This window comes from Anguilla anguilla, chromosome 5, assembly GCF_013347855.1.
Source record: "Anguilla anguilla isolate fAngAng1 chromosome 5, fAngAng1.pri, whole genome shotgun sequence".
Classification (NCBI taxonomy): Eukaryota; Metazoa; Chordata; class Actinopteri; order Anguilliformes; family Anguillidae; genus Anguilla; species Anguilla anguilla.
In genome coordinates, this window is record NC_049205.1 from 54,595,598 (window position 1) to 54,621,578 (window position 25,981).

The 25,981-nt window shown below is 42.0% G+C and overlaps 2 protein-coding genes across 3 annotated transcripts in view; one reads left to right on the forward strand and one right to left on the reverse strand.

Annotated features, from left to right (window-relative positions):
- Positions 1-24,498, forward strand: part of LOC118228335 (copine-7-like) — a 51,562-nt gene extending 27,064 nt beyond the window's left edge. For both annotated transcript variants that reach the window (XM_035419791.1, XM_035419792.1), the window contains exons 11-16: positions 4,976-5,109; positions 12,323-12,377; positions 15,581-15,632; positions 16,021-16,154; positions 17,996-18,232; positions 19,475-24,498. In XM_035419791.1, coding sequence (XP_035275682.1) covers positions 4,976-5,109; positions 12,323-12,377; positions 15,581-15,632; positions 16,021-16,154; positions 17,996-18,232; positions 19,475-19,615 — 753 coding nt within the window. In that variant the 3' untranslated portion in view covers positions 19,616-24,498. The remainder of the gene's footprint in view (positions 1-4,975; positions 5,110-12,322; positions 12,378-15,580; positions 15,633-16,020; positions 16,155-17,995; positions 18,233-19,474) is intronic.
- Positions 738-2,957, reverse strand: LOC118228337. The gene is made up of 8 exons (XM_035419793.1): positions 2,896-2,957; positions 2,399-2,470; positions 2,035-2,157; positions 1,871-1,892; positions 1,666-1,754; positions 1,317-1,489; positions 898-1,006; positions 738-798 (listed from the first exon to the last, which is right to left on the reverse strand). The coding sequence occupies exons 1-8, from the start codon at positions 2,896-2,898 to the stop codon at positions 781-783; spliced, it is 609 nt and encodes a 202-aa protein (XP_035275684.1). The 5' UTR covers positions 2,899-2,957; the 3' UTR covers positions 738-780.
- Positions 24,499-25,981: the final 1,483 nt, after the last annotated feature.

Sequence of the window (25,981 nt, forward strand, 5' to 3'; positions counted from 1 at the left end):
GCATGTGCAGGCTTTCTGAATTCAAGTCAGGATTTTTTCTTGAAAGCAGGTAAATGAGCAAACGGTTCCACTGAGGCTGAACCTTTGGACAGTACCCTACAGGAGCAACATTACTTTTATGTGGTAAATATTGAAAGTAGCAATCTAAGTAACCATGGACAACTTCAGCCCACTCATTTGAATGAAGCCAATGAAGTCAGCTATGTCCTGTCACAGCCAACTCCAGGTTAATGGCTAGTTAATGAGACGTGACTGGAAGAAGCAATGTGTCAGTAATAGGGCTCAGCTTGCAGCTTTGGTGAACTCTTGGCAGCTGAGCCACAAAAGAACTCAGATTCTACTTTTTGCCACCTCATCCTGGTAGGTTTAAAAAATGAAATAACACACATCAAAAAATGTAGTCAAATCATTTTTGAGTTTTGCAATAGATTTATTCAAATAAACAAATGCAATCAATCAATCAATCAATCGATCAATAAATCAATAACTAAATTTTTTACTAACTATTTTTTTGGCACTGAGTTGTTGGTGATTCAACTCTTTTGCCTCTTCTTCATTTGGTCATCCTGTCGCAAAGGCTTTCAGTTTGAAGGAGGGGAATAGAATTCTGAAGTTGTAATCCATTTAATCTCTGGCTGGACCATCTTCCTACAACACAATGAACACATGGTCTTTGGTCGTCCACTGGACAAGCCATTGCTATCATTACTATTGTTATAATACAGAACATTTCAGCTTCTTACGTTCAGCTCCCCATTTGCCCAGTGTGAGGAAATGATCTCATTCTTCTGTGGTGGTCTGAAAGACAAATCCTTATGATTAAAGGCCACTGCCTGCACTCTCTGTATGGAACATATCCCATTGCAAGCTGAATTAGTATTGGATGGACTTGCTCACCTCCACCTCCAGCTCCTCCCACTTAAACTTCATTGACTCTTCCTGCAGTACACAATCCACCATCTTGACATCTTTCTCATGTCTTTCAGAATGCACCTGAGACAGCTTCCTATAACACAGAGATTATGGACAATTCAGTTTATAATTCCTGCAGCTGTATTAAACCTTGGGTTCTTCTCACAGCTGTGCAAAATGTAACACACCTCTTCTCCAGCTGAAGGATTAGGTGGCAAGGTTTATTATTATAACTTTAAAAAATATATATTTATTTATTTTTATTAAGCTTACATCTTTTTGTCAAAGACATTTGATCCTAAATGAAACAAAGATGCTTAACTCAAAACAACTCTTCTCATTTGTAAAGACTGGAATTGCGATAGGCCAGTTCTGACCGGACAGTATTTTGTTTGATGTCTTACCTCTGTAGAGTATCCATTTCATGCTGCTGCAGCTCTAGGATGGTGTCATATGTGCTGTAAATGGATGCAATATTTTCCTTTTGCCTGGTTATTTCATTCTCCAGTGTCGCTTTGAAATTGTTCATTTCCTCAGTCATCTGCTTTCTCACTTTTTGGAGCTCCCTCTTAGATTCCTTTTAGAAATATGGAGACGAAGCAATTGTCAATTCCTGCCTAGGATTCAATACAAATCCTAGTGCTTTCATGTTCTGAGGTGCATCTATCACAATTCTAAAGTTTTTTTGGTCATTGTTTATTTTGTGGTCCTAATACCAAACATTACTCGAAAGGGAGAATTCTGAAAATGTACTTTTTCATGTAGGTCCAATGCCGATGCAAATGTCTCACAGATGTCCTTCAAAACCATATTCTGTTCTTTCAGCGACTCATTTTCTTTTGCTAAGAAAATAAAAAAAAAATAGATCAAACCTTGTAACACATTACATTAGGGCATTAATAGCATCTTAAGATGTTGAAAACTACAAAGACAGTATGATAAGGAAAAAAAATCTTACCCAGACACTTCCATCTTTTGACCTAGAGAAAAAGACAATTGAAAAAATCCATCAAAATGAATAATTTCATACAGGGCAAAGTAGTGCAGAGCATCTGCAGTGGCTTTACTATAAACAATATAAGGACACTTTACAGAAAAGATAAAAGATGAATCAAGGCTTACAATGAGCGCTGATCTCCAGATAAGGGCCAGAACCACGAAGATGAAAACAGCAGCTTTCATGCCTACAGCCATCCACATTAATATGGTGTCTTCCTGCCACTCCTTTGGTGGAATGACCATCAACTGAAAGTGAAAATTAAACAAAAAACAATGTGTTACAAAATAGCCTGGTATAGCCTGTTATAGGTCAACTTAAAATACACAACAGCGTAATATCCGAACGTTTCATGTGCATGCTTTTATAATGCAACACAGAAAATATTAGGCCTTCGATTAATTAAGATTTCTTACGGTATAATTACACTTGGAAAGCCACGTTCAAATTGTACAGTAGTTGTTCTGAAGAGACAGCCGTCATACTCACTGCATTGGACACCTCAATCGTTTTCTCGGGTGTCCAAAGCGGATCATTCAAAAACTCAGGTTGCCTTCGATCCTAGACAAAATGGTGATCATGATATTACAGATTTTCTAGGTGTAACAGCCAAACCTAATTTTGTAATGATATGTTTAGCTACTTACATCCCCTTGCCACCGTCCCGACTCAAATGTCAGTTGGCCGCTAGGCCCACTGAAGTCCCGCTGATATCCGATTAAATACGGTATTACTGGGCAGATGAATGAATGAATGAATGAGTGAATTTTGCAAGCGTCTCCTGACGTAACACTTCACAACACCTAATTGACACCTGCAGACCATATCAAACAAAAACTGGACAAGTAGACTACAATCCTAAAATGAAAGATAAATAGCCTACGTTACTATTGCAATTAGGATTTTTAATTCAATTAAAACGATATCGTTTCATATACAACGAAACCTCAAATACCAAGTTTCTCATCGAAATAGTGCTACTTTACCATGTTTCTTGGCGTTAATAAATGTATCCGTAAACTGCAGTATCCACAAATTACAAAGAAAAAACAGCAGACTCCAAACAACAGCCGCCATGAACGAAGTGAATATGAATTAATATGCTGAACAGATCAAGCAAAGGCGTTATATAGCCAGACCGTTTCAATTCATAATTTTACTGTGACATCACAATTTCCGCCTATGATTCCGCCGGGCAACAACAACTTTTGCATTCAATTAAATTGTTCTGAAATTTGACATAACAAGACTTCTGTTTACCTGGAGCCATCGCCTCTTTTAAGCCAATGGCAGACATTTGTGATTTTTTAAACGCACCAATATTCATTCACAGTTTCTAACAATACACAAACATAAAAGTCAAGACAAGAGAGGTAGTTAACAACCAAATTAATTGTACACCAGTAGCATAAACTCATTTAAGAACTTAAAGTCTCACATCAGTGATCTAACAAAGTGATTCCGACTATGTGCGCCTGAATTGCTCAAAACCTAGATGTCTCATTGGGCTGATTTACAGTTTTACCAATGACTTGGCCAGCCATCAGAGCGACTTGTTGAAAATCTACCGAAACTCAGATGGTTGTGTCGACTTCTTTGATGTTGCACATATGTGACCAAAAACAACAAAACCTGTCGGTTTTCGACGTGATGGTTTTATTTGACGCAAAGAAAATAACTACCAATGTAGGCTAGGTGAATGGACGTTTGCCTATTGTTTTAAAGTAGGATTGCAACCTGATGTCTCATTTAGACTAGGTAGGCCTAGTACTGAGTAATACTAATACTAGTGTGGGTGACGTAAAGTGCTTTCCGACGGCTGGTTTCTAATCGGCAAAGCGACTTGTTCAATGTTCTGAGGTCGTGATAAAGCTGTGTTTTTAGATGCCCCACACACTTTTAATACATTCTCGGGGTTGTACGAATGTTTCCGCGCAATCTTAAAGTGAGACAACAAACAGATATAGAAATCGCGTGAAACAATCAAATATCATTGATTTTCCGAACACCTTCGGCTAAAGGTTTGCAAAAATCAAGACAGGACGTCCAAAATAGGCCTAGCTAACTAGTGTCTAACACTGTATCTAACAAGTTTGCCTTTTATCAAAAGTAGTGTAGACTGAGCTACGGATGGATTGCTTATTTGATATAGCTCACATCGCCTACAGAAAGCAGGGCCCTGTTTCACGAAGCAGGATTGCTGAGTTATTTGGATAACTGAGTAAAACCCAGAAACCTCCCAAATCTGAATGAAAAAGACCGGGTTTCTCACTCATCTCAGTTACCCAGCTAACTCAGTAATTCTGCTTCGTGAAACAGGGCTCTGCTTTCTGCAGGGGAGGTTCAATATCAGAGACCTGCACGCAAAGCATGATCGCAGGCGCTGTCCAGTTCTGAAACAGCAGCGTGGCGGTGCATCGCTGTTAATTTGAACTTGCTTCAAAAGGAGCGGGTAGCCCCGTTGCCGGAAGGAAATTTTGGATAATGTTATTACCCTATTATATATTTTTTTATATGTTATGGTCCTGTTAATATGACTTTCTGGCTGCATTTATTGACAAGCTTATGAATGAAAGCTGAAGTCCTTTTTTTGTTTAGCTACATGCGAGCTGCCATTGTTGAATGCAGCTGGTTAGCTAACAGAGGCAATATGAAGGTATTTGGTGGTGAAAAAAAGGAATAGCCTTCCATGATCAGGGTTTCCTACACCTGCACTTAAACTAGAGAAATTAACTAGAGAAAACAGAAAGGAATGCAGGAACAGACCATCTGGGTACTATAGGAATTCTGTGGTCATAGCCAAATGTCACATTGCCTCTTGAGTAATTGTTCATTTTTCATAAAATTAAAATGGCCCCTGCATTTCATATGGATGTTTACCTCCTCAGTCACTCGTGAAGCTTTGGCGAGCCACATTCACGGTAGCAGGCCACGCGTTTTATGACAAGTGGATGTCACAGATTACTCAGCTAACTCTACCTACAGTACCTCAGATGCGTCAGCAAGCTGGTGGCTGTTCCTGTGCATGAAACAGACCTCTCACTTATCGCCTCCTGTCATCCCTAGGTGGCCATTGATTTCACAGCATCCAACGGGGACCCTCGGAACAGCTGCTCCCTGCACTACATCAACCCCTACCAGCCCAATGAGTACCTGAAGGCCTTGATAGCAGTTGGCGAGATATGTCAAGATTACGACAGGTAGGCGTCACTCATCCGCTCTCACGCTGACTGTGAATGAACACAGGGAAGACAAATTTAGTCTTTTCTGTATCCACAGTCTGTTACATATAATGTTTTTTTCACCTGAGTGGAAAATGTCACCTTATATCACATTGCACATGTCAGCCATGCCAGCTGGGACTGTCAGCTTCATCTGATCTGATGGGAAAAGATATGGAAATTCTTTCCGTAAAGTAAGCATGACAAGGAAACATGATGGGGTTTTAGATGTAGATCTACCTGTTGCCTGAACTGTATACTGTGCTTGCCCCGTATACACTATGATAGTTCTTCTTAGCAATGTACTTTGGTGCAGTACATTGTTATTGGATGAGCTTCACTTTGTATTTTAATTGTTGACACATCTGTCCTATTTCTAATTTATTGTCCCCAAGGGCTCAAAGAGTGGCACAGCTGTGGTACCCTTTGCCATGTGTTGCCTGAGGAAGACCAGATCAAAACATGTTGCAGGAAATCACGCTGAGTGCGAGTATTTTTAGTTCACTGTATGGAGGGCTTATTGCAGTTTCATTGGGCACAGTGCTGCCTGACAGCAAACAGATGGCTTGTATCTTTGTGTCTTTTTGCAAAGCAGATTGCAACTCCATTTTGATTGTTATTTACCCCGTATACCATGTGACCCCAAAACACGGGAAGTGCTCTAAGGAATAGCCAACCACAGTGGCCCAATCTCACCGGCCTCTCATGCTCATGAGTGCATTTGTTACCTTCGCTGGGGATTTGGGCTTGGGCTTGCTGGTGCCGTGTCCTGACAGTTCCAGAGGCATAACAAGAGCTCCGAGCCCCCAGAGATTCACCACCCCCCTCGCCCCCCCCACTACCCACACACGCTGGCACTCAACCCATTCTCTGATCCCCAGACAAACATTCCTTCTCAGTCAGAGAGCAGAAAACGTGAATAAATAAAGATTTCGATGATTTTTCGCAGAGTTGCTCCCAAACGGCCTAATAATGTTCTGTGGCCTTTCCTCTGCTTTCCTCTGGTTCCTGGACCTCTTGTAACTGTGCGGTGCTCTCCCAAGCAGATGAGACACGCAAATGCTGAGCGAGGAGCCAGATTAACCGGCTCGTGGGAAATCTGCAGTTGGGACGGGGTGAGAGGTGGCTCAGCCTTTTCAAACGGTTCCCCTGGTGATTCGGCTGTGCCGCTCCGCCTCCGCAGCGGTAATTAGTTTGGAAGGCTGCCGCCGCCGGGCGAAGCGGGCCGTGGGTGTCTTGCCGTCACCTGCCATTTGCTGTGTGTTGTCTTGCCGGCGCGGTGCCGGGCGATGTTCTGTTTCCTCCAGAGGTCTGGCAGAGTGCCCCAGTCGGCCCCAGTGCCTCTGATAGCTGACAGGGTCTCATTAGCACAGTGCCAGCGAGCGCAAGGTGAGAGCACCCGGCCTGGCAGACAGTCTGCTCTGGAGAGGGACGGAGAGGGGAGGGAACGCAGCAGAGGAGACTGGGTAGGAGGGAGGAGGAGACCGTTGGGGAGCCGGAGAGGAGGAGTTGAAGGGGGAAGAGTGAAAGAGAAGATGTTGGAAGAGAAGAAGGGAGATCAGGCACCATATAAAAGCAAAGGGAAAAATGGAAACACAGCAGTGTTCCGGCAGTGAGGGTTTTCTGGTGATTCTATGATCATGTGGTGTGTATTTTCCTGGTATGATTCAGGTGTGCTCACACTCTTAGAAGTCGAGGTCAATGTCAATCACTAATTAGTGGTCATCTTCATCCCATTCTGCAGAGAGTGGTGTCTTTCAAAGTGACTAAGTGCACAGACAATTAATAACAATGACAGTGTTTCTTAGTGGTATAAGGAGCATGATACTGATGGTATTCATATGTCATTTATTTATTTTGCTGGTCTATTAGGAGACAAGCATGGAAATTTGTGCTTTTGATGAGGAGTTTGTAGAGGAGTTAGTTCTTCTCCTTTCTCTTTAGATTTCATCTTGTCTATCTTGTTTGTGTTGAATTAGATTTTTCATCTTCATAGGGTTTACCCCAGGCAGCTGTGCTGCAAAGGGTGAATTACTAATTATTTTGTAATTAGATCTTTAATAATGAAGGTCTTTATCTGGCACAGACCCAAACAAGGAAGTTCCACATTAGTGTGTGTCATATTAGGAGGCCCCTGCTACAAGCAAGGGGGGAAATTAGAGAAGCGTGAATTAGAGAGGCATGGCATCATTATCATTACACATGGTGTTTTGATGAGTAGCACCTGATATTTGATAATTATTTATGGAGATTTATGAAGACAGTTTATCTGGTTTCCTCATTAAGCATGTAGTTATGCTGGCTTGGCTGCATGTCTCCTTCTCTCTCTGAGAGTCTAATCATTCATTTCATACAAATCAGCTCGTTTTCTACTACTACTAATTGTACCACTACCACTGCTAGTAGTACTATTTTGACTGCTACTACTGCTACTACCTCTACTACTAACAACAATAATAATAATAATAATAATGACATAGCATATCAATGGACTTCATGTCCCATTAGAACTGTTGTGAAAACATACTTAATCTTTCCCATTTGACTCAATGCTGTGAACTATAGCATGTAACATAACAGAAGGAAGTAGTTTCTCAAAATATATTTTCAAAATATGTTGCTTGGGGTTTTGCTTTTGTTTGACTATAGGAAAATAGTTTGAAGTGCACTAGAGGCTTGGAGGCACCAATGAAGATCCTGCATTCTGCAATCTTCCATCATAGAATCTTATCACTAAAAATAAAAAGCATATTTCTAAAGTATATTTCTCATTAACCTGCTCCATGAAAGACCCTTCAGGCCCTCAGCTCCATCTTCAGCAAGTCTCAGTGGGCTTTGGATTTCACTTATGTAATGTAGTGGTCAAGGAAGTTAGCTTGTTCCTCAGAGGTTTCGATTTGAAGCTGCAATCTGTGATGAAATGCTTTTGCTGGGCACTTAATTTGAATATATTCACTCAAACTATCCAGGAATAGTTTTGGTTTTCTGGAGATTTTAAATGAATTTACTTAACTATCTTTATTTTGGGTGAATCACGACTTTGGTTTAAAGAGTTCATGCACGCTGCATCAGAGAAATTAACTGAAGCATTCAAACAAGCAAGTTTATGAGGCAGTTTTTTTTTTTTTTAACAGTTGATTGGCTCCTAAATTGTATCTTTTCTACTCTTCATTTTCATAAATCTTTGGATGAACACAGAGATTCAAAGCACATTAGACATGAGCACACAAACAACAATTACTCATTTTTTAAGTATAGTGCATTTTATTCACCACACAATAGCTATTCACTGTTGGAGATAGGGGTGTACGGAAACCACTGTTTCTCTTTGTTTCTGTTAACCAGCAAAGTGGTCTGTATCTGTATTTGGAATGGGGCAGTGTGGACATTGTTGACCATGGAGGGCAGAGCTTGTCTGCTCATCTTTCAGTGTTATTTAATACATGCTTCTGTTAATGTGTAAAAGAAATGCATGAAAACATGTTTTTGCTGGCAACAAATTACGGTTGTTTCCCCTTCCTTTTAATGCTCACTGCTTCTGGTTATGTCACCTTCCAAACTTCAGAATTTCATTGGTGAAAGAAAAAGTATCTGTATGCGCTGCATTATCTGCATTTCCAAATGTGATAGTCAGGCTCAGATACCCCCTTGGTTGGTGTGTGTGCGATTTTTTAAAGGAACAGATAATATCACAGTTTGTCATTTGAAGACAACTATCTGCAAGTCTTTGTAGGAAAATAGAAATGTAGTGCATTTATTCGTGAAACAGGAGAGAAGTACTTATCAAAATATTTTGATAAGTTCAAACTGAACCTGAGAGACCTTACATAGTTTGATATGTAGTGCAGAAATCACATGTAGCTACCCTGGAATGGAAAATATAGCTGAGACACTGATTTTTAGATTAGGGATTTTCTGTTCTGGATCTAATCCAGCAAAATGGGGGGTCGTACTATGTGACAGAAGGATGGAGGCTAAGGGAGATAAAGAGTGACAGGTAGAGAGAGGAGGAGGGGGTAAATGGTATGAACAGAGAGGGAGGGAAGTATGGACAGAGAGGGAGATAGACAGATAATTTGCTGGTGAGATGTAGGCAGAACAAGAGAGAAAGAGGGGGAAAGAGGTGGAGAGATGTTTAGCAAGAGAGGCAGTGAGAGAGAAATTGTGTGGCAGCGGTCAAGAGGTCACCAGTCCCCCAACCTCTCCTTCCTCCAGTGAACTTTATTTACTCATCTGTTCTAATAATTTGCCAGTAAGGGGAGTGTGCTTCGGCGGCAGGTGTTGTGTGGAGCCCAGCGTTGCCGGGGCTCTCCTCTGGCTCCCCGCGGGCTGTTCCGGGCACTCGAAGACGCCGGCATCCTGTGGGATCCATTAGAGGCCGGATTACCCACTTACTGCCGCCTGCCAAATCCCTCCCTTTGAGGCAGGGAAAGAGGAGGCTCTGCTTCTCCTTGCTGTAGAGCTGCGGTTGGCGTCTTCCTCCTGGGACGGCGAGTAAGAAGCTACACAGGAAAGACAAAGGCGGCATTTGCGCCTCTTAATGTTTAAGTGGAAACCCCCTGCATTTGTTTTCTTTCTGTCCCTCTCGCAGGACAGGGATTTTCACCGCTTTCCCCTCGGGTTTCACTCAACAGAGGGCTGGCTGGGCAGGCTCAGCTTTTTCACGATAATAGCCTGCTATTGTGGAGCGTGGAGTTTAAGCGCATTTGAAATGCTTTTGTGTCACGCCTTCAAGCTTTTGAGGAAGGAAGCAAAGGTTAAATGTGTCTCTCGGTGTCACATTATTGGTTCATGTGGGTGTTCTGCAGGCAGGTTTCTATTAAAAATTCAAAGCACGCTCAGTCACAGAAAACAAGAGAGAAAAAAAAAACAGTGTGACCAAACTTATTTCCCTTGCCGAAAGCAGTTAGTTAAATATTGTTTCAAAATTGCAGCTCTGATACTGTATTTTGTTTTTACATCGGAACATTTGAAGCAGTACCACCTCGCTGGGTTTTTTCAAAAGAAGTCAAACAGAGTAATACAAACGTTGAAATGGCAAGTCCTGTTCTTTAAGAAGGCAGGTGAAGGCAGGCGTCAGGTGAAGGCATAGGCTGCCTGCACAGGGTGAAGAAGACCACACCAATCTTCTTCCCATTACTTCATCTCAAGTCGATGAAGTTTTCATTTCATTAATTTCTTCCTAAAATTTGTTTATGCTGTGAACCCCACTGCTGATGCGAGAGAGTGTAAACATCCGTTGTTCTCCTCCAGCTGCTTCTTTTCACACCGCAGACTACACCTAAGCTTGCATGGAGTGGAAACGCAGGAAGACTTTTTCCTATGCGGCTGTCGCACGCAGTCCGTGGGCGCCCAGTTGATCAGCTGGGTTCGCAAGATAGCGATGAGCTCAGATCCATAGCCGACTGAACCGCCCGTACCCTAGGTGACTCGATTGTCAACTGCGCATTGCCCCTGTTTTCAAAGAGAGGTGGTATTTTAGTTCAGTGTCATTATGGAAATTGCAAGCTCAAACGGTTCCTGTGAGGCATAAAGAAGGATCCTTATCTGGATACCTTCACGGGGACTAACCTGAAATAAGGCGAGCTCAGAAACACGACACCAAAGTACTGAGTGCCCCAGCTCTGCTTATTTATTTTGTGATAGGTGCTGTGAAGTAGTCTGCGTACGGATTCTTCTTGATGCATCTTGGTCTGTCCTGGCAGTGCAGCACCTATTTTGTCCTCTGTTATTAGCTAGGCTGAAGCATGCTTGGTGTTATTTTTATGTGTAGCAGTGTGAGGCTTAATGGCACCTTTGCACTGTGTTTGCCCTCAATGGAGACAGTATTGCCACGGCAAATTACACATTTTTCCTTGTAAGCCTGCACTGCACAGCTTGCGCGAGACAGCTCCCCATAGCAAATATTTATCACCTTTGATAACCCCTCCCCGAAAGGTTACCATGACTCAGCCTGTGGGTCTTTAGTGAAAAACCGAAAAAAAAGAGTGTTGTGTCAGAGGGAAATAATCCGCTAGTTTGACGTATTTAGGCAGAGCCGCTGCCTCAGGAGGAAAGCACAGAGACTCACTGCATGTCGCACACCAGTGAGATCGGGAAGCAATGATTTCCTCTTTTTATCCATTACTCATTTTTAATGATGTTTTATTACTCTGGATGCCTTGTATTGTGGTAAGAGGCACAGCCATTGCGGGAGTTAATGCTGCTGCATGTATGCAGTGCTCTTATGTCTTACATTTATTGCAGTAACCCAGTTCTCATCACGGAGTGCTGAATAGTCAGAATTTAGTTTTGTCCGCATTTGCTTGCCAGCGACCGGCTGTCTCAGAGCCTGTGCAGATATCTGGGCCCCGCCCTGGCCGCCTGTCACTCCTTGTTCTGTTTTACCCACCTCTATAACTCACGCCTCTTAGCTCCTTTTTACAGTGGGTTAGACCCCTCCAGTAGTGTCTTTGAAGTTAATGCTGTCCAAACTACCAAAAAGAGCTGATTCCTTTGTTGCAGGAAGCACCGCCCCCCCACCCCCCCCCCACATGTGTTCTGCGAGCAGTCACGTGATCAGATCTGCACTGCATCTTCTTTCCATCTGCCGGTCTTGCGTTGTTGCTCGTTCACACAGCAAATTAAGAAATGAACAGATGAACCTCATCAAGGGGGTGAGAGAGTGAGCAAGACTGCTTATTTTAGTGCCTGGCATTTCATACGGTAACAGTAGGCAAAGAGCAGAGAAAAGGCATTTTAGAATAAATTACTTGAGTCCTTAAGGTCATAATTCAAATATAAACCATCTGAATAATGCATTATGGCTTGACCTTTCCATTAAGCAAAGCTACAAGCTAAAATGTAAATATAAGTGGCTTGGGAAATTGCAAAGCCATTGTTTCTACACAGTAACAGATCACTAATAATTTAATTCTGCCAACTTTCCCTGGCAGGTCTGCAATCCTCAAGTCCCCCTCAACAAAATGAAATAGTTCAGTGCGATTCAAAAATGCTATTTATCAATGATTAACTCAGAAACAGTAAATATTTAACTGCAAATATTTTGGTTCATTAAAATAATTGCGCTCAAGTAATTTTCACTTAGTCATTTGTTAAAATCCGTTTCTGCAAATGATTATATAACTATATTTTGAATTTAATATTACTGAAATAACAGGTTGTTTTGCATTTGATTTTTGCTTTTTTTTAGTGACAAAAGGTTCTCTGCTCTTGGTTTTGGTGCAAGAATTCCACCAAATTATGAGGTAAGTGAATTTACCTGCTGTGCGTCGTAAATGCTGTAGATTTTCAGCTTTGCGTTCTTTTGATCATGCCTGTCTCCTGTCTGGTGTACTAGCTATGGATGCTATAGAAATGACCACCGGTCAGACCACTTTCAGCATCAACAGTGGCAGAGACTTCTTTTTCAGCACTAACCTCACCCAGTTCCATTTTCAAGGAATGTGATCACTCATAAAAGACGGTTTTCCCATCTCCTCATATGAGATGGCTTACTCATTCAAGTGATATAGATCACATGGAAATCTCACGGTCATGCACAGAAATGGAAGCCTTTCATATGCTTTTACCTGTCTTAAATGATGTCATCTTTTTTTAAAAAAGATTTCACAATAGATTAGTTCTCAGTTCAGTGACTTGATATGAAGCTTTTGAAAGTGACATAATTTAAACTTCAAACTGAATTGAAATAAGTCTCTGACCTCAAGTGAAGGCCCATTCTAAAGAAGTGATTGGGCCTCATCTGGCACGTTACAAAGTGGGGAAGCAGATATTTTATTTTATTTTGTAGTGGTCCTGAACATATCCTTTGATCTTTTTGCAAAATGAACCTTTGAGCTAATTTAAACAGAAATAATCAATCGCAGAAGCTTTCTTTTTCACTCCACTTGCTGTCAGTAATATGGCACCCCTGCTATACCTCTGTGAATGTTACATTAATCTATTATATTATTGCTATTTTTTAAAAATCACATTTTATCTATTTGTTACATTCAAAACTACTCACACTAACTCCAGATTCTTTATTGTGATTATGTATTTATGTAATGGAAATGCAATTATATTGCATTGGATACAATTGCAAATAAGAGAACCACTGTTCAGTGACAATTACTAAAACTGGCAGGCTCTTGAATCATTAAAATAATAACTCAGGACTGTTTGTGTATGTTCCTTGACCACTATGTTTGTAGTTTTATAGCACCAGTGTTATACACATTACCTCCTGGACATTGTAAAAGCTAAACCAACTTTAGTTTGAGGTATAAACAGAGAATGGGCTGATTCTGTATTTTTTACTGTGTATACTGTTGCTTCAGTCCTCCTCCTCCTTGTTCTCTTCCTCCCCTGTGACACCTGCCTGTCATGTTCATCTTCCTTTTTTTTATTTTTTACTTATGGCTTCATTTTTATTTGAACGGCTATATTTAGTTATTGCAATCAACATGATGCATTTTACAACATAATTTGCCACTGTAAAAATCACACATTAATTAATTAATTAATTTTTTGTTCACATCTCTCTCCCTCTCCCTCTCTCTGTGAGTACGTACTTTGTGTAATCTAAATAATTAGAGGCACAAGCTGTGGATTTCTCAGCTTGTCACAAGTTTTCCATTTTGAGTGAGATGCGTGCGCTGAGCGAGGAAACTCACCCACAGTACCGTCTGGGTTCAGACGCCGTTTAAATGTCAACAGACTCATTGGAGCTTTCCTGAGCCGGCGGCAGGTTAGGGAAGAAAAGCTCGGTGATTCACTGGAAGCACGAACATCAGCTCCCGCCACAGCGACTCCAGCACCACGATTATCACTGAATGAATCATGCAAGCGGGTCAAAAGGGCTCACAATCATTTACAATGAAATACAGGGAAATTTTCTGCTTTTTGTAAGAAAAATGTGTCTTTATTTACTCTTTGAAAGGTAGTACAGAAGCAGTTGTTTGCTTTGTATACAAAAATATGGACTGCTGTTTAGTTCATCCTTCATCCCACACCCCCATTACAGTTATTGAATCATATTACATCCATATTTGGTGAACCATTTAGGAATTACAGCCCTTTTTTGTACATAGTCCCCCCATTTTAGGAAAGAAAAAATGTAATTGGACAAATTAACATAATCTGAAATAAAGTTGTCATATTTAGTACTTGGTTGCAAATCATTTGCATTCGATAGCTGTCTGAAGCCTGCGACTCATAATCACCAGACGCTGGGTATCTTCCCTGGTGATGCTCAGTCAGACGTGTGCCAGACTTGTCTTCAGCAAGTGAAACACATGTTCAGTTGGATTCAGGATGGGTGATTGACTTGGCTAGTCACTTTTTGGCCCTTGAAATCTCCTTGGTTGCTGTAGCAGTAGGTTTGGGGTCATTGTCCTGCCACAAGGTGAGAGATTGTGCAGATAAGATGTTTCTGAGTACTTTACAACTCATCCTACTGCTGCTGTCAGCAGTTAAATGATCAGGGAAGACAGGTGAGCCAGGTCCAGTGGCAGCCATACATGCCCAAGCATGTAACATTCCCACCACCATATTTCACAGATGAAGCGGGTGCTTTGGATCATGAGCAGTTCCTTTCTTTCTCCACACTTTCCTCTTTCTATCACTTTGGTACAGGTAATCCTTGTCTCATCTGTCCAGAAGACTTTGTTCCAGGACTGTACAGTTTATTAAACGTCCTTTTTTTTTTTTAGCAAAATCTAACCTGGCTGTTCTGTTTTTGAGACTTAACAGTGGGTTTCAGGGAACACTCTGAGGTTTTTCTGGCATAGTCGTCTCTTTATGGTAGTCTTTGAAATGTCTGTGCCCACATCCTGGAGTGTTCTTTATCTGTTCAACAGTTGAAAAGGGGTTTTTCTTTACAATTGAAAGTATTCTTCGATCATCCACTACAGTGGGTTTCTGTGGTCTACCGGGTCGTTTGCCTTTGCTGAGCTCACCAGTGCGTTCTCGCTGCTCAACAATGTATCAAACAGTTGATCTTGACTCACTCAATGTTATGCTATGTATCAATTCATTCATTGTTCAGCCTCATGATGGCCTGGCAATGTAACTCATTTGGTCCACATGCTGACAGACAACAGTAACTCCAAATGCAAATTCCACACTAGAATCATCTGTAGACTTTTCCCTAGCTTTCTTGTGCATGAACTAATGATGCAAAGACACACTGCTAGCCAATTGTCCAATTAAGTTTGCTCCACTAAAATAGGGCAACTATGTATAAATATATGTGGGTGTGTGTGTGTGTGTGTGTGTGTCTGTTTGTACTGGGTATGACACTGACCATCCTCTAAGGACCTCCCGCAGTCTTCAAGTGAGGGCTGTGACCACTTCGGTGCCATGTGAGAAGAGCTCTGTTTACAGTCTGTTAAAAAGAAATCTCCCAGCAAGCACTGGGAGGCCAGAGGCCTTTCTTCTGAACCATATTTTTACTCTTCACACCCAGGTCTCCCATGACTTTGCCATCAATTTCAACCCAGAAGATGATGAATGTGAAGGTAAGGGATCTCAGTCATTTTTCCCCCCTCCATGTTCTGCCCAGTGCCACTGCACCCCTCCCCACAGAGTCAGGAAACCCTGGCCCTGGTTTTATATTTGTCTGCTGGGGGAGAAGGATCAGAGAAAGAGCACTGAGCTGAGAATAGATATCCCTATTTCCCATAAAAATAAAACATACTCATTTCAGAGGCAGGAAAGAGCCGCCTGGAATATCACAGTCTCTCTCGCTGTCAGCTTAGCTTAATGCTTTTTGTACGCTAAAATCTCTTTCCCCCTGCAATTCCACCCCCCCCCCCCCCACGCCATTCCTGGACTAATCCCATTGGTGTGTGGTGTGAGGGCGGGAATGGGGGGGGGATGTAACCTACCTGCTGTGTTTGGCTCCAGAAATCCAGGGCGTGGTGGAAGCGTACCAGAACTGCCTCCCTAAGATCCAGCTCTACGGTCCCACCAACGTGGCCCCCATCATCAGCAGACTAGCCAAACTGGCTGCAGGGGACGGCACCATCAAAGACGCCTCGGTGAGTGTCCCAACCATAGAGATATCAGAGACACAGATTGCACTGACCATAGAAACCATGCGACAGGAAAAAAAAAGTAGATTCTTATCAAATCTGGCAGGGTGGTGAATGGTAAACCCACCTACATTATCCAACTACATGGCTGTACTTGCCCCATCTGAGCTACATCTAAAACTGTATATTCAAGCCAATTTGTTATTTATAGCACTAAATTCTCAGTCTCCCTCTTGCACCTACTATGGCATGTGTGCATGTGTGAATGTTGCACTGTGTGTGTTGATTTTCCTGTTAATATTTAGAGTATGATGTGTAGAAGCTTTGGACAACGTCTAGACTGTGGCTGGCCTGATTGTATTTAATTAATATGCAAGAGGCAAGTTTTCAAAGACAAGCCTATGTGGCAAAAGTATATTCATTTCCTGCACATCCATATTTGAAATCATGTTCTTAGTAAGAAAAAAAAGTTTAGATAGAGCAAGAAAATACACTCAGGAAATGTAGGGAAAATGGCAATTAAAAAAATTTCAGAATTAAAAGTAGCCTAACCATAAACTAACCTCCATCTCTTACATTCTTGGAGTGACCTTCATTTATTATTTACTTTTCGTCAGTACCCCTTCCCCACAACCTATCAAATTTCAGTAAAAGAACCGTAAGGATCAATGGGAGGGAACTCAGGACAGCAGGCAAAAATGCAAACTGGGTAAAAATCACTGCTTGGATCCTTGGCCTAATGGGGCCTTTGAAACTGGGATAAATAGGAAACCCCATTGATTTAGCATTTTTATCCCCCTGTGGTCACGCTGGATGCTTTCCAATATAAGCAGACCTTGAAATGTACCCTGTTCATTCTCAGAACATGTAAAAAAAAAAATGCTAATCTCCTGAGAATGCCTGCACATCATATGAAGGAAGGCAATATTTACCTTGTGGGCATTCCTCATATCTCCAGAATGCCTGTGTGCTATGGGGATAAACCATTTGCTGACATAAGTTTTCTTCCATTTTCTACTTAGCACACACTCCTTGTCACTCCACATCAAAAGCACTGAACGTCTCTGTAAATATCTCATAAAGTCAAAATGGCACGCTAGTTAAGGAGTTATTTATGTTCTTGAATGCCTTATGAAAGTAGACACAATGTGGACAAAAAAGGACTCAAGTTAACGGAGACAGGATGTTCTGCACGCAAACCTTGAATGGTGATGTTGTGTGCTTAATACTGAGAATGAGTAAGCAAGTACTGAAGGCCGTCTATTAATAAGTACTGCATTAAGGCTAAGAACTGAGAATGAGTACTGGAACAGAGTAATTTCATTATATGCATAGTGAAATTTACAAAGAATTTGTCACAGTATAGTCATAGTTGTCTGTGCCTTGGGCTACACACACAGAAAGGAAGCCAAAGGCTAAAATGGCAAGGAGAAACTGTCTGGATGGCATGGAAGTCACCCAAGCTTTAGTATCAGCAGCACATGCATCTAAATTTGAGAGCTGCAGTGCTTCATTGAGATACATGACTGTGCCATCCACAAAACAGTGAATCACCATACTGTTTCCTCATGATAATACAAACGGGGGGAGGCATGTACAATGAAAAGAGAAGTGGTCCTAGCATGAAAATTCCTCATTAATTTCAGCTAGCTGGTTCCTGCCACAGAAGTATGATTTAAAGCAGGAATGTGCAATGTCCAATACAACACTGTCCAATAGAATCTCATGAGCACTGAGTATTAATGCTGTGAATAAAAGCTGAGTCCTGAGGATATGTGCTGTGATTTAGTAGTGGGCATACATATTGAGTGTGGTATGCTTACTGAGAAGGGCCTTTTCCCTCCAAGCGGTACCACATCCTGCTGATCCTGACGGACGGGGTGGTGACGGACATGGCGGACACGCGCGAGGCCATCGTGCGCGCCTCCTACCAGCCGCTGTCCATAATCATAGTGGGCGTGGGCAACGCCGACTTCACAGACATGCAGATCCTGGACGGGGACGACGGGGTGCTGCGTTCGCCGAAGGGGGAGCCGGTGCTGAGGGACATAGTGCAGTTCGTGCCCTTCAGAGACTTCAAAACGGTCAGTCGGCCGTCCGTCTCTCCCCCAGAGCCCTCCTCCGATGTTGCGCTTTCAGGTCCTGCCGCTTTTCGCGTGAGCCCTGTGATTACCCTTCGCTAGAGACAACGTAAAAGTTTTTTTTCGCTCGGGCACATCAAAGTGAAGAGGGTTCAGAAGGTTCCCAGCATGCGCCGTAATTATGTTTTTCTGTCGGCAGTCATTTTGAAAATGTAACCTCCAAATCCTCTCAAAAAAAATAGCATTAGCATTCAAGTGGAGCTATGTGGAAGCAGCCAGGCATGTTGGTGATGGAAACAAAATTGAATGGGCTCATCTTTCCAGTAGAGGAGAGAGATGGAGCATGTTATAAAAAAACCGCCATGTTCTTTTCTTGCTGAAGGACCAGGCTGACAGTGGTCAGTCATCCTGTGGTTTGAAGGTCTGAAGATGAAACACAGCAACAGAATCACTCCCAAGCAACACGTTCTTTTCCCTCTCACATACAATTACCTCCTGCTGTGGCTGTGTTCAATTGGAAATTCAGAGATGTGAGCTAAAAACTTTCAATATACCGTGGCTTGCAAGCGTATTCTGGCCCTTACATTACATGATTTTCACGTTTTGTTGCTTCAGAGCTTGAATATCTTACTTTTAAAAAAGGAATTGATATTTACGACCTGAATGAATTATTAATTCAAATAAAAAATTGAGATTTCTTTACTGCATGAGTATTCAGAATCTTTCCTATGGCAAACCAAAATTAATTCAGGTGAATAAATATTATTAGACTTGCACAATTGATCGATCATTGATCATTTTATTTCAGAAAAATGAATGAAATTAAACACATTTGTCTTTGTAAGGTTCACAAAAACCAAGGAGCCTCCCAACAACTTGGGTATAAAACCAAGACGAGTTGCTCAAAGGCACAGGTTAAGAGAAGGCTACCAAATGGCTTGCAATGTCCAATCGTAATGTTCTAATGAACATGATAAAGTCAATTATTAGGAAGTGGCCAAGTGTACCATGCCACTTACGCCCTGAATAGAACAGGCTGATCCCCAAAACTGAGAATTCAGTTTTTAAGATATCTTTGTTAATTTTTAATGCATTATTTAGTCTCAGTTAACAATTAATAGTGAACTGAGACTAAATAATGCATAATTTTGCGGACCACTGTGGCCAGTGTGGCATTAGCCCTCTTTCAGTGTGGTGAGGCATGTGTCACGTGCCCCATTTGCAGCTGTGTCCTTTGTGTTCCAGGCCTCCCCTGCTGCCCTGGCCAAGTGCGTCCTCGCCGAAGTGCCCAAGCAGGTGGTCGAGTATTACAGCCACAAGGCCATCTCCCCCAAATGCCCCCACCTCCTGGATTCGCCCACCTCCCCTGCCAACACCCCCGAGTAGAGGAGATGCACGACCGCAAGCACCCCGGCCCGGCTTGGTCTCAGCTGTTCGGTGGGTGAAAGATTTGGGTTGCAAGGACGAGATCAAAAAGAGATTTAAAAAAAAAAAAAAAAAAACTGTTTACATTCCAAAGTGGAGCACCGGGGCTTGGATTATGATCACTTCGTACGCCTGGCTGCGGTCCGTCTGCTCGGGCGCGGGCACTGCAGTGTCTTCCTGAGGCTCTGTGAGGAATATTCACATCCTATTCAGGCAGAAAGCGCAGGCCCCACATTTCCTGGCGACCATCTTGAATTATTGCAGCAGCTTTTGCAGCTTCCTAGCTACTTCCCTCTAATTAAAGACTTCCGGACTGCACACCCCCTTTCTTTTTTTCCCAACGATCTCTCCTTTCTATTCAGTGGCTTGTCAACGGGCTTGTATAATGAGGAAAAGATGCCATGCACGATCTTGATGGTGATATCAACAAATTATTGTAAGAACTTAATGGTCATATAAAAAGATAGATGCACAAACTCATTTGTAAAATCTACGTATTATAACATTATCTTGGTGGTGAGATCTAAATATAAATAAACATGTGAGCTATATCAAGAGATTAATACACCATCCAAGTGGTGTTATTAATAGATTATTACAGGAACATGGTGGTGATATCAAAACATTATTACATAAAATAATCTTTTGATATTGCATGTGGAATTAGAGAAAACCTTTTGCTCGTCTTTGATTTTTGAAGAAACCTTCAAAATAGTATTTGGGAAATGAAGGTACATTTAAGAGCTAAGATTGCTTTGATCCATGTTTTATTCCAGAGATGTACTAATAATCCCTTTAATTAAGAGTCACCTGGTCCCCTCGATTTACCTCAGTTTTTGGGAAGCAAAAACGGTGTCCACGGTAGCCCAATATTTGTTCAGTTACGGTAAAAAAAATTCACACTTTATTTGAGAATCAAAACAAAGCTGTGTATTTAAGTTGTTTGATGTTGCATCTGGACCAGTGTTTGTTTGAAGGACCCGGCTCCTCCCTTTGTTTTCATTTTGTTTTAAGATCAACAGATATGGTATTATCTCTCTTGAACTGAGGTCCAATCAACCCTTGCAAGGGAAATCTACTAAGGCTGCACCAAGAATGGCCAACAAAAATGAATCAAGTAAATCACATATTCAGTATTACCGCAGAGAGCTTCATTAACTTCTCATCCCTAGCTAAGGAAACTGGAGCATTTTTTTTTTACAGTACCAGCTGAATGTGTGAGCGCTCAGCCACCTGGGAACAGTTTGGAACATCTTTAATAAACATCTAGTGCCTATTAGAGTAACATCAATGAAGTATAACAATGACTTGAAATGACAGGATTTTAGATTTTATGATCTGTTTAAAGACTCAGTGCTGGATAATGTGTTCTGGAAAAAGGCTAACTAAGAGCTTTAGTGTTAGAATGAGCACAGTCTGCCTTTGTGAAAGTTCTAGAAAATGTATGACTTTTTATGCACGGGCAAGTTTATGGAGTTTATGCTGTTCCCTGAACGCAGTTTCCCTCCGCATTATCCCCCTCCCCACCCACTCTTAAAAGTCAGATAGAATCAGTTACTCTTCAAAGCAGTGAGAACTGGGGAAGATTCTTCCAGGAAATATGCACTGGGCATTTATGTTTATTAAGCTCCTGTATCAGTTGGGCTAAACCATTTAATAGTTAACAGGTTGATCTTAATTATTCAATAGAGAGTCCTATTTTTCATCAATATAAATATCTTATGGCATGTATTTTCTTCATACAAATGTCATTATCCTTTATTTTGCCAAGCAAGTCCCATTGATATTAATACCTATTATGTACGGGTGTCCTGGTCAAGAGGCAATATACAGAACTCAAGTATACACACAGAAGAAAACAGATAAAATACAAAGGAAATCAAATCATGGAGCTCTGGATTCATTAGAAATGTGCACAAATATCTCTTATAGTGTTTTGAACCAAACCTCTGAATTCTGTACCATACCTCTGAAGCAACGGGACTATCAATCTTTGTTTTTGCAGCATGTTCCAAGACCAGGGAAGATTATAACTGAAAGGCATCTTTCTGAATTCTGAAAAAGGACAAGGCACTTTGAAGAGCATACTGGCAGTGTTACAAAGATTATAGGCAGCACTACTTCCTGTCAAATGAGCAGAAATATAATGTGACAGTTTGCCTAAAATGGCCTTGTGAATGAAGATGTACCAACGACACAATCTGTTTGTCATTGGTATACTTCACCACTGCAGTAATTGTGTCCATGCATATTTCATTACCTGCTGCTGCCTAAAAGGCATTATAAAGATTGAGAATCTATGCAGCTTGATGTGATGGGAATGCAGGTAGATAACTGTCCTACAATACCTGAATATATGATGTGCAGAGACACAGATTCAGTGCTGCCAAACAGCCTCTCATCAAAAGCTTTGAGTAAAACAATTATTTCACTGGACTGACAACAGTGATGTTGCTGTCAGTTGTATTTTTCTTGAACTCTAAAACCCTGCCTCATTTTCTTGCCTGGTGAATGAAATTATGTGTTGGTAGTCTGCTGAATTTTTTCAGCTTGATGTTAATCCTGTTGGGTCAGAGTGGTTGTCGTTGAATCAGATTCAGAATATGGAATGACTGGATGTGTTGTGTGTTGAGTGAGTGGTCTCAGACAGTTTCTTGGTGATTGTTGGTTAACAGTGATTGATTGATTGATTGATTGATTGATTGATTGATTGAATTTATTTGATTATCATCAGAAAAATACAAGAGGAAATTCAAGCAGGAACATTACCAAGTACCAATCTTACCAGATCCAGTTCACTGTTTCTCTCCAGATCATGGCTTACGAAATGCTTGTTATTTTTTCCATATATGGCAGTTGCGCTGTCTGTCTCTTTCTCTGATTGGTGGTTATCCATGCCAATTCCAGTCTTCCTCTGATTAGTGGCTATCTGTGTGTGTTCCACTCTGTTGGACTGGTGGATATCTGTACCTGTACTATCTCTCTGGTGGTTTATCATGTCCTTGTCCCTTTCACTGTCAGGTTGTTGGTTGTTTGTGTTCGTTGCTCATTACTGACACCGCCTCCACCCCTGTCTGCTCTCTGTGGTGTGATACGAAATCCACCATGCATTGGCGACTCTGATAACATCATTAGCGTCTCCACGTCAGCACTCTTCCTATGCCATTATGCCTACAGCTGGCATTATTGCTGATGCCGTGTCAATTATTTAGCACGCGCCACCGCCTAAAATGGAACGAAGGAACTATAGCGAGACGTGTCTCGCAGCATCCGATGCAGCGGGAATCAATCTATTTTACACGTGTAAAACAAGCCTAATTTCCCCCGTGTCTGACTGCTCGCATGCTGTGCTCAAAGCTCTTTGAAGTGTCAGGAGCAGTATCACATGCTTTAGGCCGCAGCAAACTAATCTGAACAGGTTTGCAAAGCAGGCACAGAGTTACTGGAGGACACCCAACATTCGGTGTGTGAGGCAAGCCAGAGGCAGCTTGCAGGTCTGTATCAAAGGATATATACAGGGAAGAGGCCAATAGTATTTTTAATATCTAGGTCAGAATATGCTCAAGTGAACATTTCCGGTGATAACATCGAAGGTGTTATTATTCAGTTGAAATATTTATCTTGATGTTTTCTCAGAGTACCCTTTGGCTTTAGAGAAAAGGGCAATGTTAGTCCATGTCCATTTTCTGTAATATCATACAAACAGTCCCATGAAGAGAGATTTCACCTCAGGAAAATTCAGTTCCTTGACATCCTTTCGAAAAGGCACCACAGCACAGAAATGAACAAAGCAGAAGGTATAAATCACGATAAAATATTCGAGGTGTGCTTTGAAATCAGCAGTTTTCCAACCCATCAAGCGAATCAACTGAGTGAGGCCCTGTGCCTGCTCTCGATAGGACTCACGCATACACACATGCACCCAGAAGCACGCATGAACGCATGTGCACATGCCCTGGTCTGCAGCATTGCCGACCCAAGGCCATGCACGGTTCTGATTGGGTCCCTAAAGGGATGAGCCATCAGTACCTCTCATATTTTCTCATTAGCAGTATAGCATCGTCCTCCCCAGTGGGCTCACCCTGGGACTTCTGACTCCCTTCCATTCAGGACAGTCCTTGGGGAAAGAGCATCGCATATGCAGGGAAAGGGGGTGGGCAATGGGGGATAACTTACTCTCTCTATACTGGAATCAGAGGGACACCTGATGGTAGAAGAGCCCTGCGGGTGGAAAAAGGCACCGTTTCAGATGTAGCTGGAGTGGGAGGGACTTTGGCAAAGCGGCTGACTGCCTCCTTTGAAATGCATAAGGCATGCAAATGAATGGTTCTCATATCAACACTGCAAAATATGCACACGCTTAATCCTTTGGGCTCAGACCGTGTGCAGTTTCCACCGGCAAACCCACGGTGCAGCGCTTTAAATGAGCTTTGGCAAAAAAAAAAAAAGAAAATAAAAATAAAAACTGCCAGATTCAGTGATCCTTTATGACGTTTCAGAAATGGGGACCAGATAACGGATCGCTGATGAATGACTGCATATGAATAAAAAAAGATTTTAAAAAAGGAATTTTATTGCATGCTTATTTCTGTGTTTTTTAAATAAAGTGTGGTCTACTCTGAGCCTGTAAGCCTGCATTTGCACAAACACTTGTTCTCGTAGCGTGAGATCCTTATTTGGCATTTTAGGTGAATAAACCTCTTACCTTAATGGAATGCATGACAGTGTTGCCAATGTTGTATTTGTCTGTGAAAAAGAGGAGAAAAAAATCAAGGTGCTCCTCTGTACATTTTCTGTGTTTTTAAAAGAGAAAAAAGATAAATAAAGATTTAATATGTATTGTCCTTTGATGTGTATTTATCACTCTCTTGTTTGGCTCTCCTGAAGCGAAGGTCTGTATTATAATCCCTTCTGACAGTTTTTGGAGTTCTGAATGCACCACATTTGTTATGAAAAGATGGTGACAGGTTTTGGGAATGTGCTTGTTATGTGCATTTGTTCCCTGTGCATATTCACCCCATGTTTAAGCTTTTATAATTTTTCCTGAGATGATACACCTGTATTACAACATAACATACACTCATTTCACACTGAAGCATCGACCTGGCTGAAACCTGGTCTTTGCTCACGACGTGGGATTTACGTGGGTTCGACACAGCTCAGCTTTGGGATGAATGGGGGGACATGGGTTAAACTACACAACATACACAACATAGTTAAACTACACAACATAGCCAACCCATAATCTTGTCATGTGTTTTACTGGCTCAAATTTCCTGAACTGCTGCTCGAGATCTTACATTTGCCCTTATGCAGAAGCGATATTCCAAAACAAATGCATATTAGAACTGAAGTAATTGTCCTCATTTGCCTTGACAGTTTTTTAGAAAGCCTTTGCACCATTTAGAGCACATCATTCAATAACTGATTCAGGAGTTAACATACTAGGCAAAAGCACATTGTGAAAGTCAGGAGCCCACTGAGGCTAAAACCCAACACCCAACTTTAACAGTTCTCCTTACAGGAATCCACCCACCACACAGAGATAATGACAAGGTAAGTACAGGTTCTTTAACTACTTTATTTTTAGATAAGGCTAATTCATAAAACCATAAGACAGCCAATCAGCCTAACCCCAGCTCTTTCTGCCTTCGCCCCCTGTACCATTCATGGAGCACCTCTCTAAGCCCTCCTTCCGTCTTCGGGGGCGTCGCACAGATAGAGAGACCCCAATGCCAAGTAAGGTAACCCACTATAGATCTCCTTCTCACCCGCGCACACATGCGCTCACCTCACACTGCGCCCTCCGCACACTTCTGCACTTATTCCCGCCCGTTCCCGCTCCCACGCAGGCCCACTCACACCCACTCGCACCACAAGACCGACAATGAGCAGAAAAAAAAAGAATAAGTGGGATGTAGTTAGGCCTGTGCCTCCATGCCAGGCCGCCCTACATCCCAAAATAAATTAAAAAACAAAACTGCTGCATCACACATCATAAAATCAACACAGCCTCAGGACCCAGTCCAGCAGCTCTCGCCACCCTGCTTCTTCTCCTGATGGCAGCCTGGACCGGATCCTGCTCCAACCGCCCTGGTCCAGAGTACCACTCTGATCGAGCCTCGGAAGGGAAGGGAGCACGGCAACTGGATCAATTCCCCCAGACCCCCACACTATATTTGACACACGCCCCCTCGAATTGCAAATTGAGTGTGCGCATTTTGTACGATATTGGGAAACAGACCGGGGTTCGACCAGCGTTGCTGCTCACAGTCTCCTTCTCTCTCTTCATAGGTCCTGGTCCCACGTTTCTTTTTCTCCGGACTG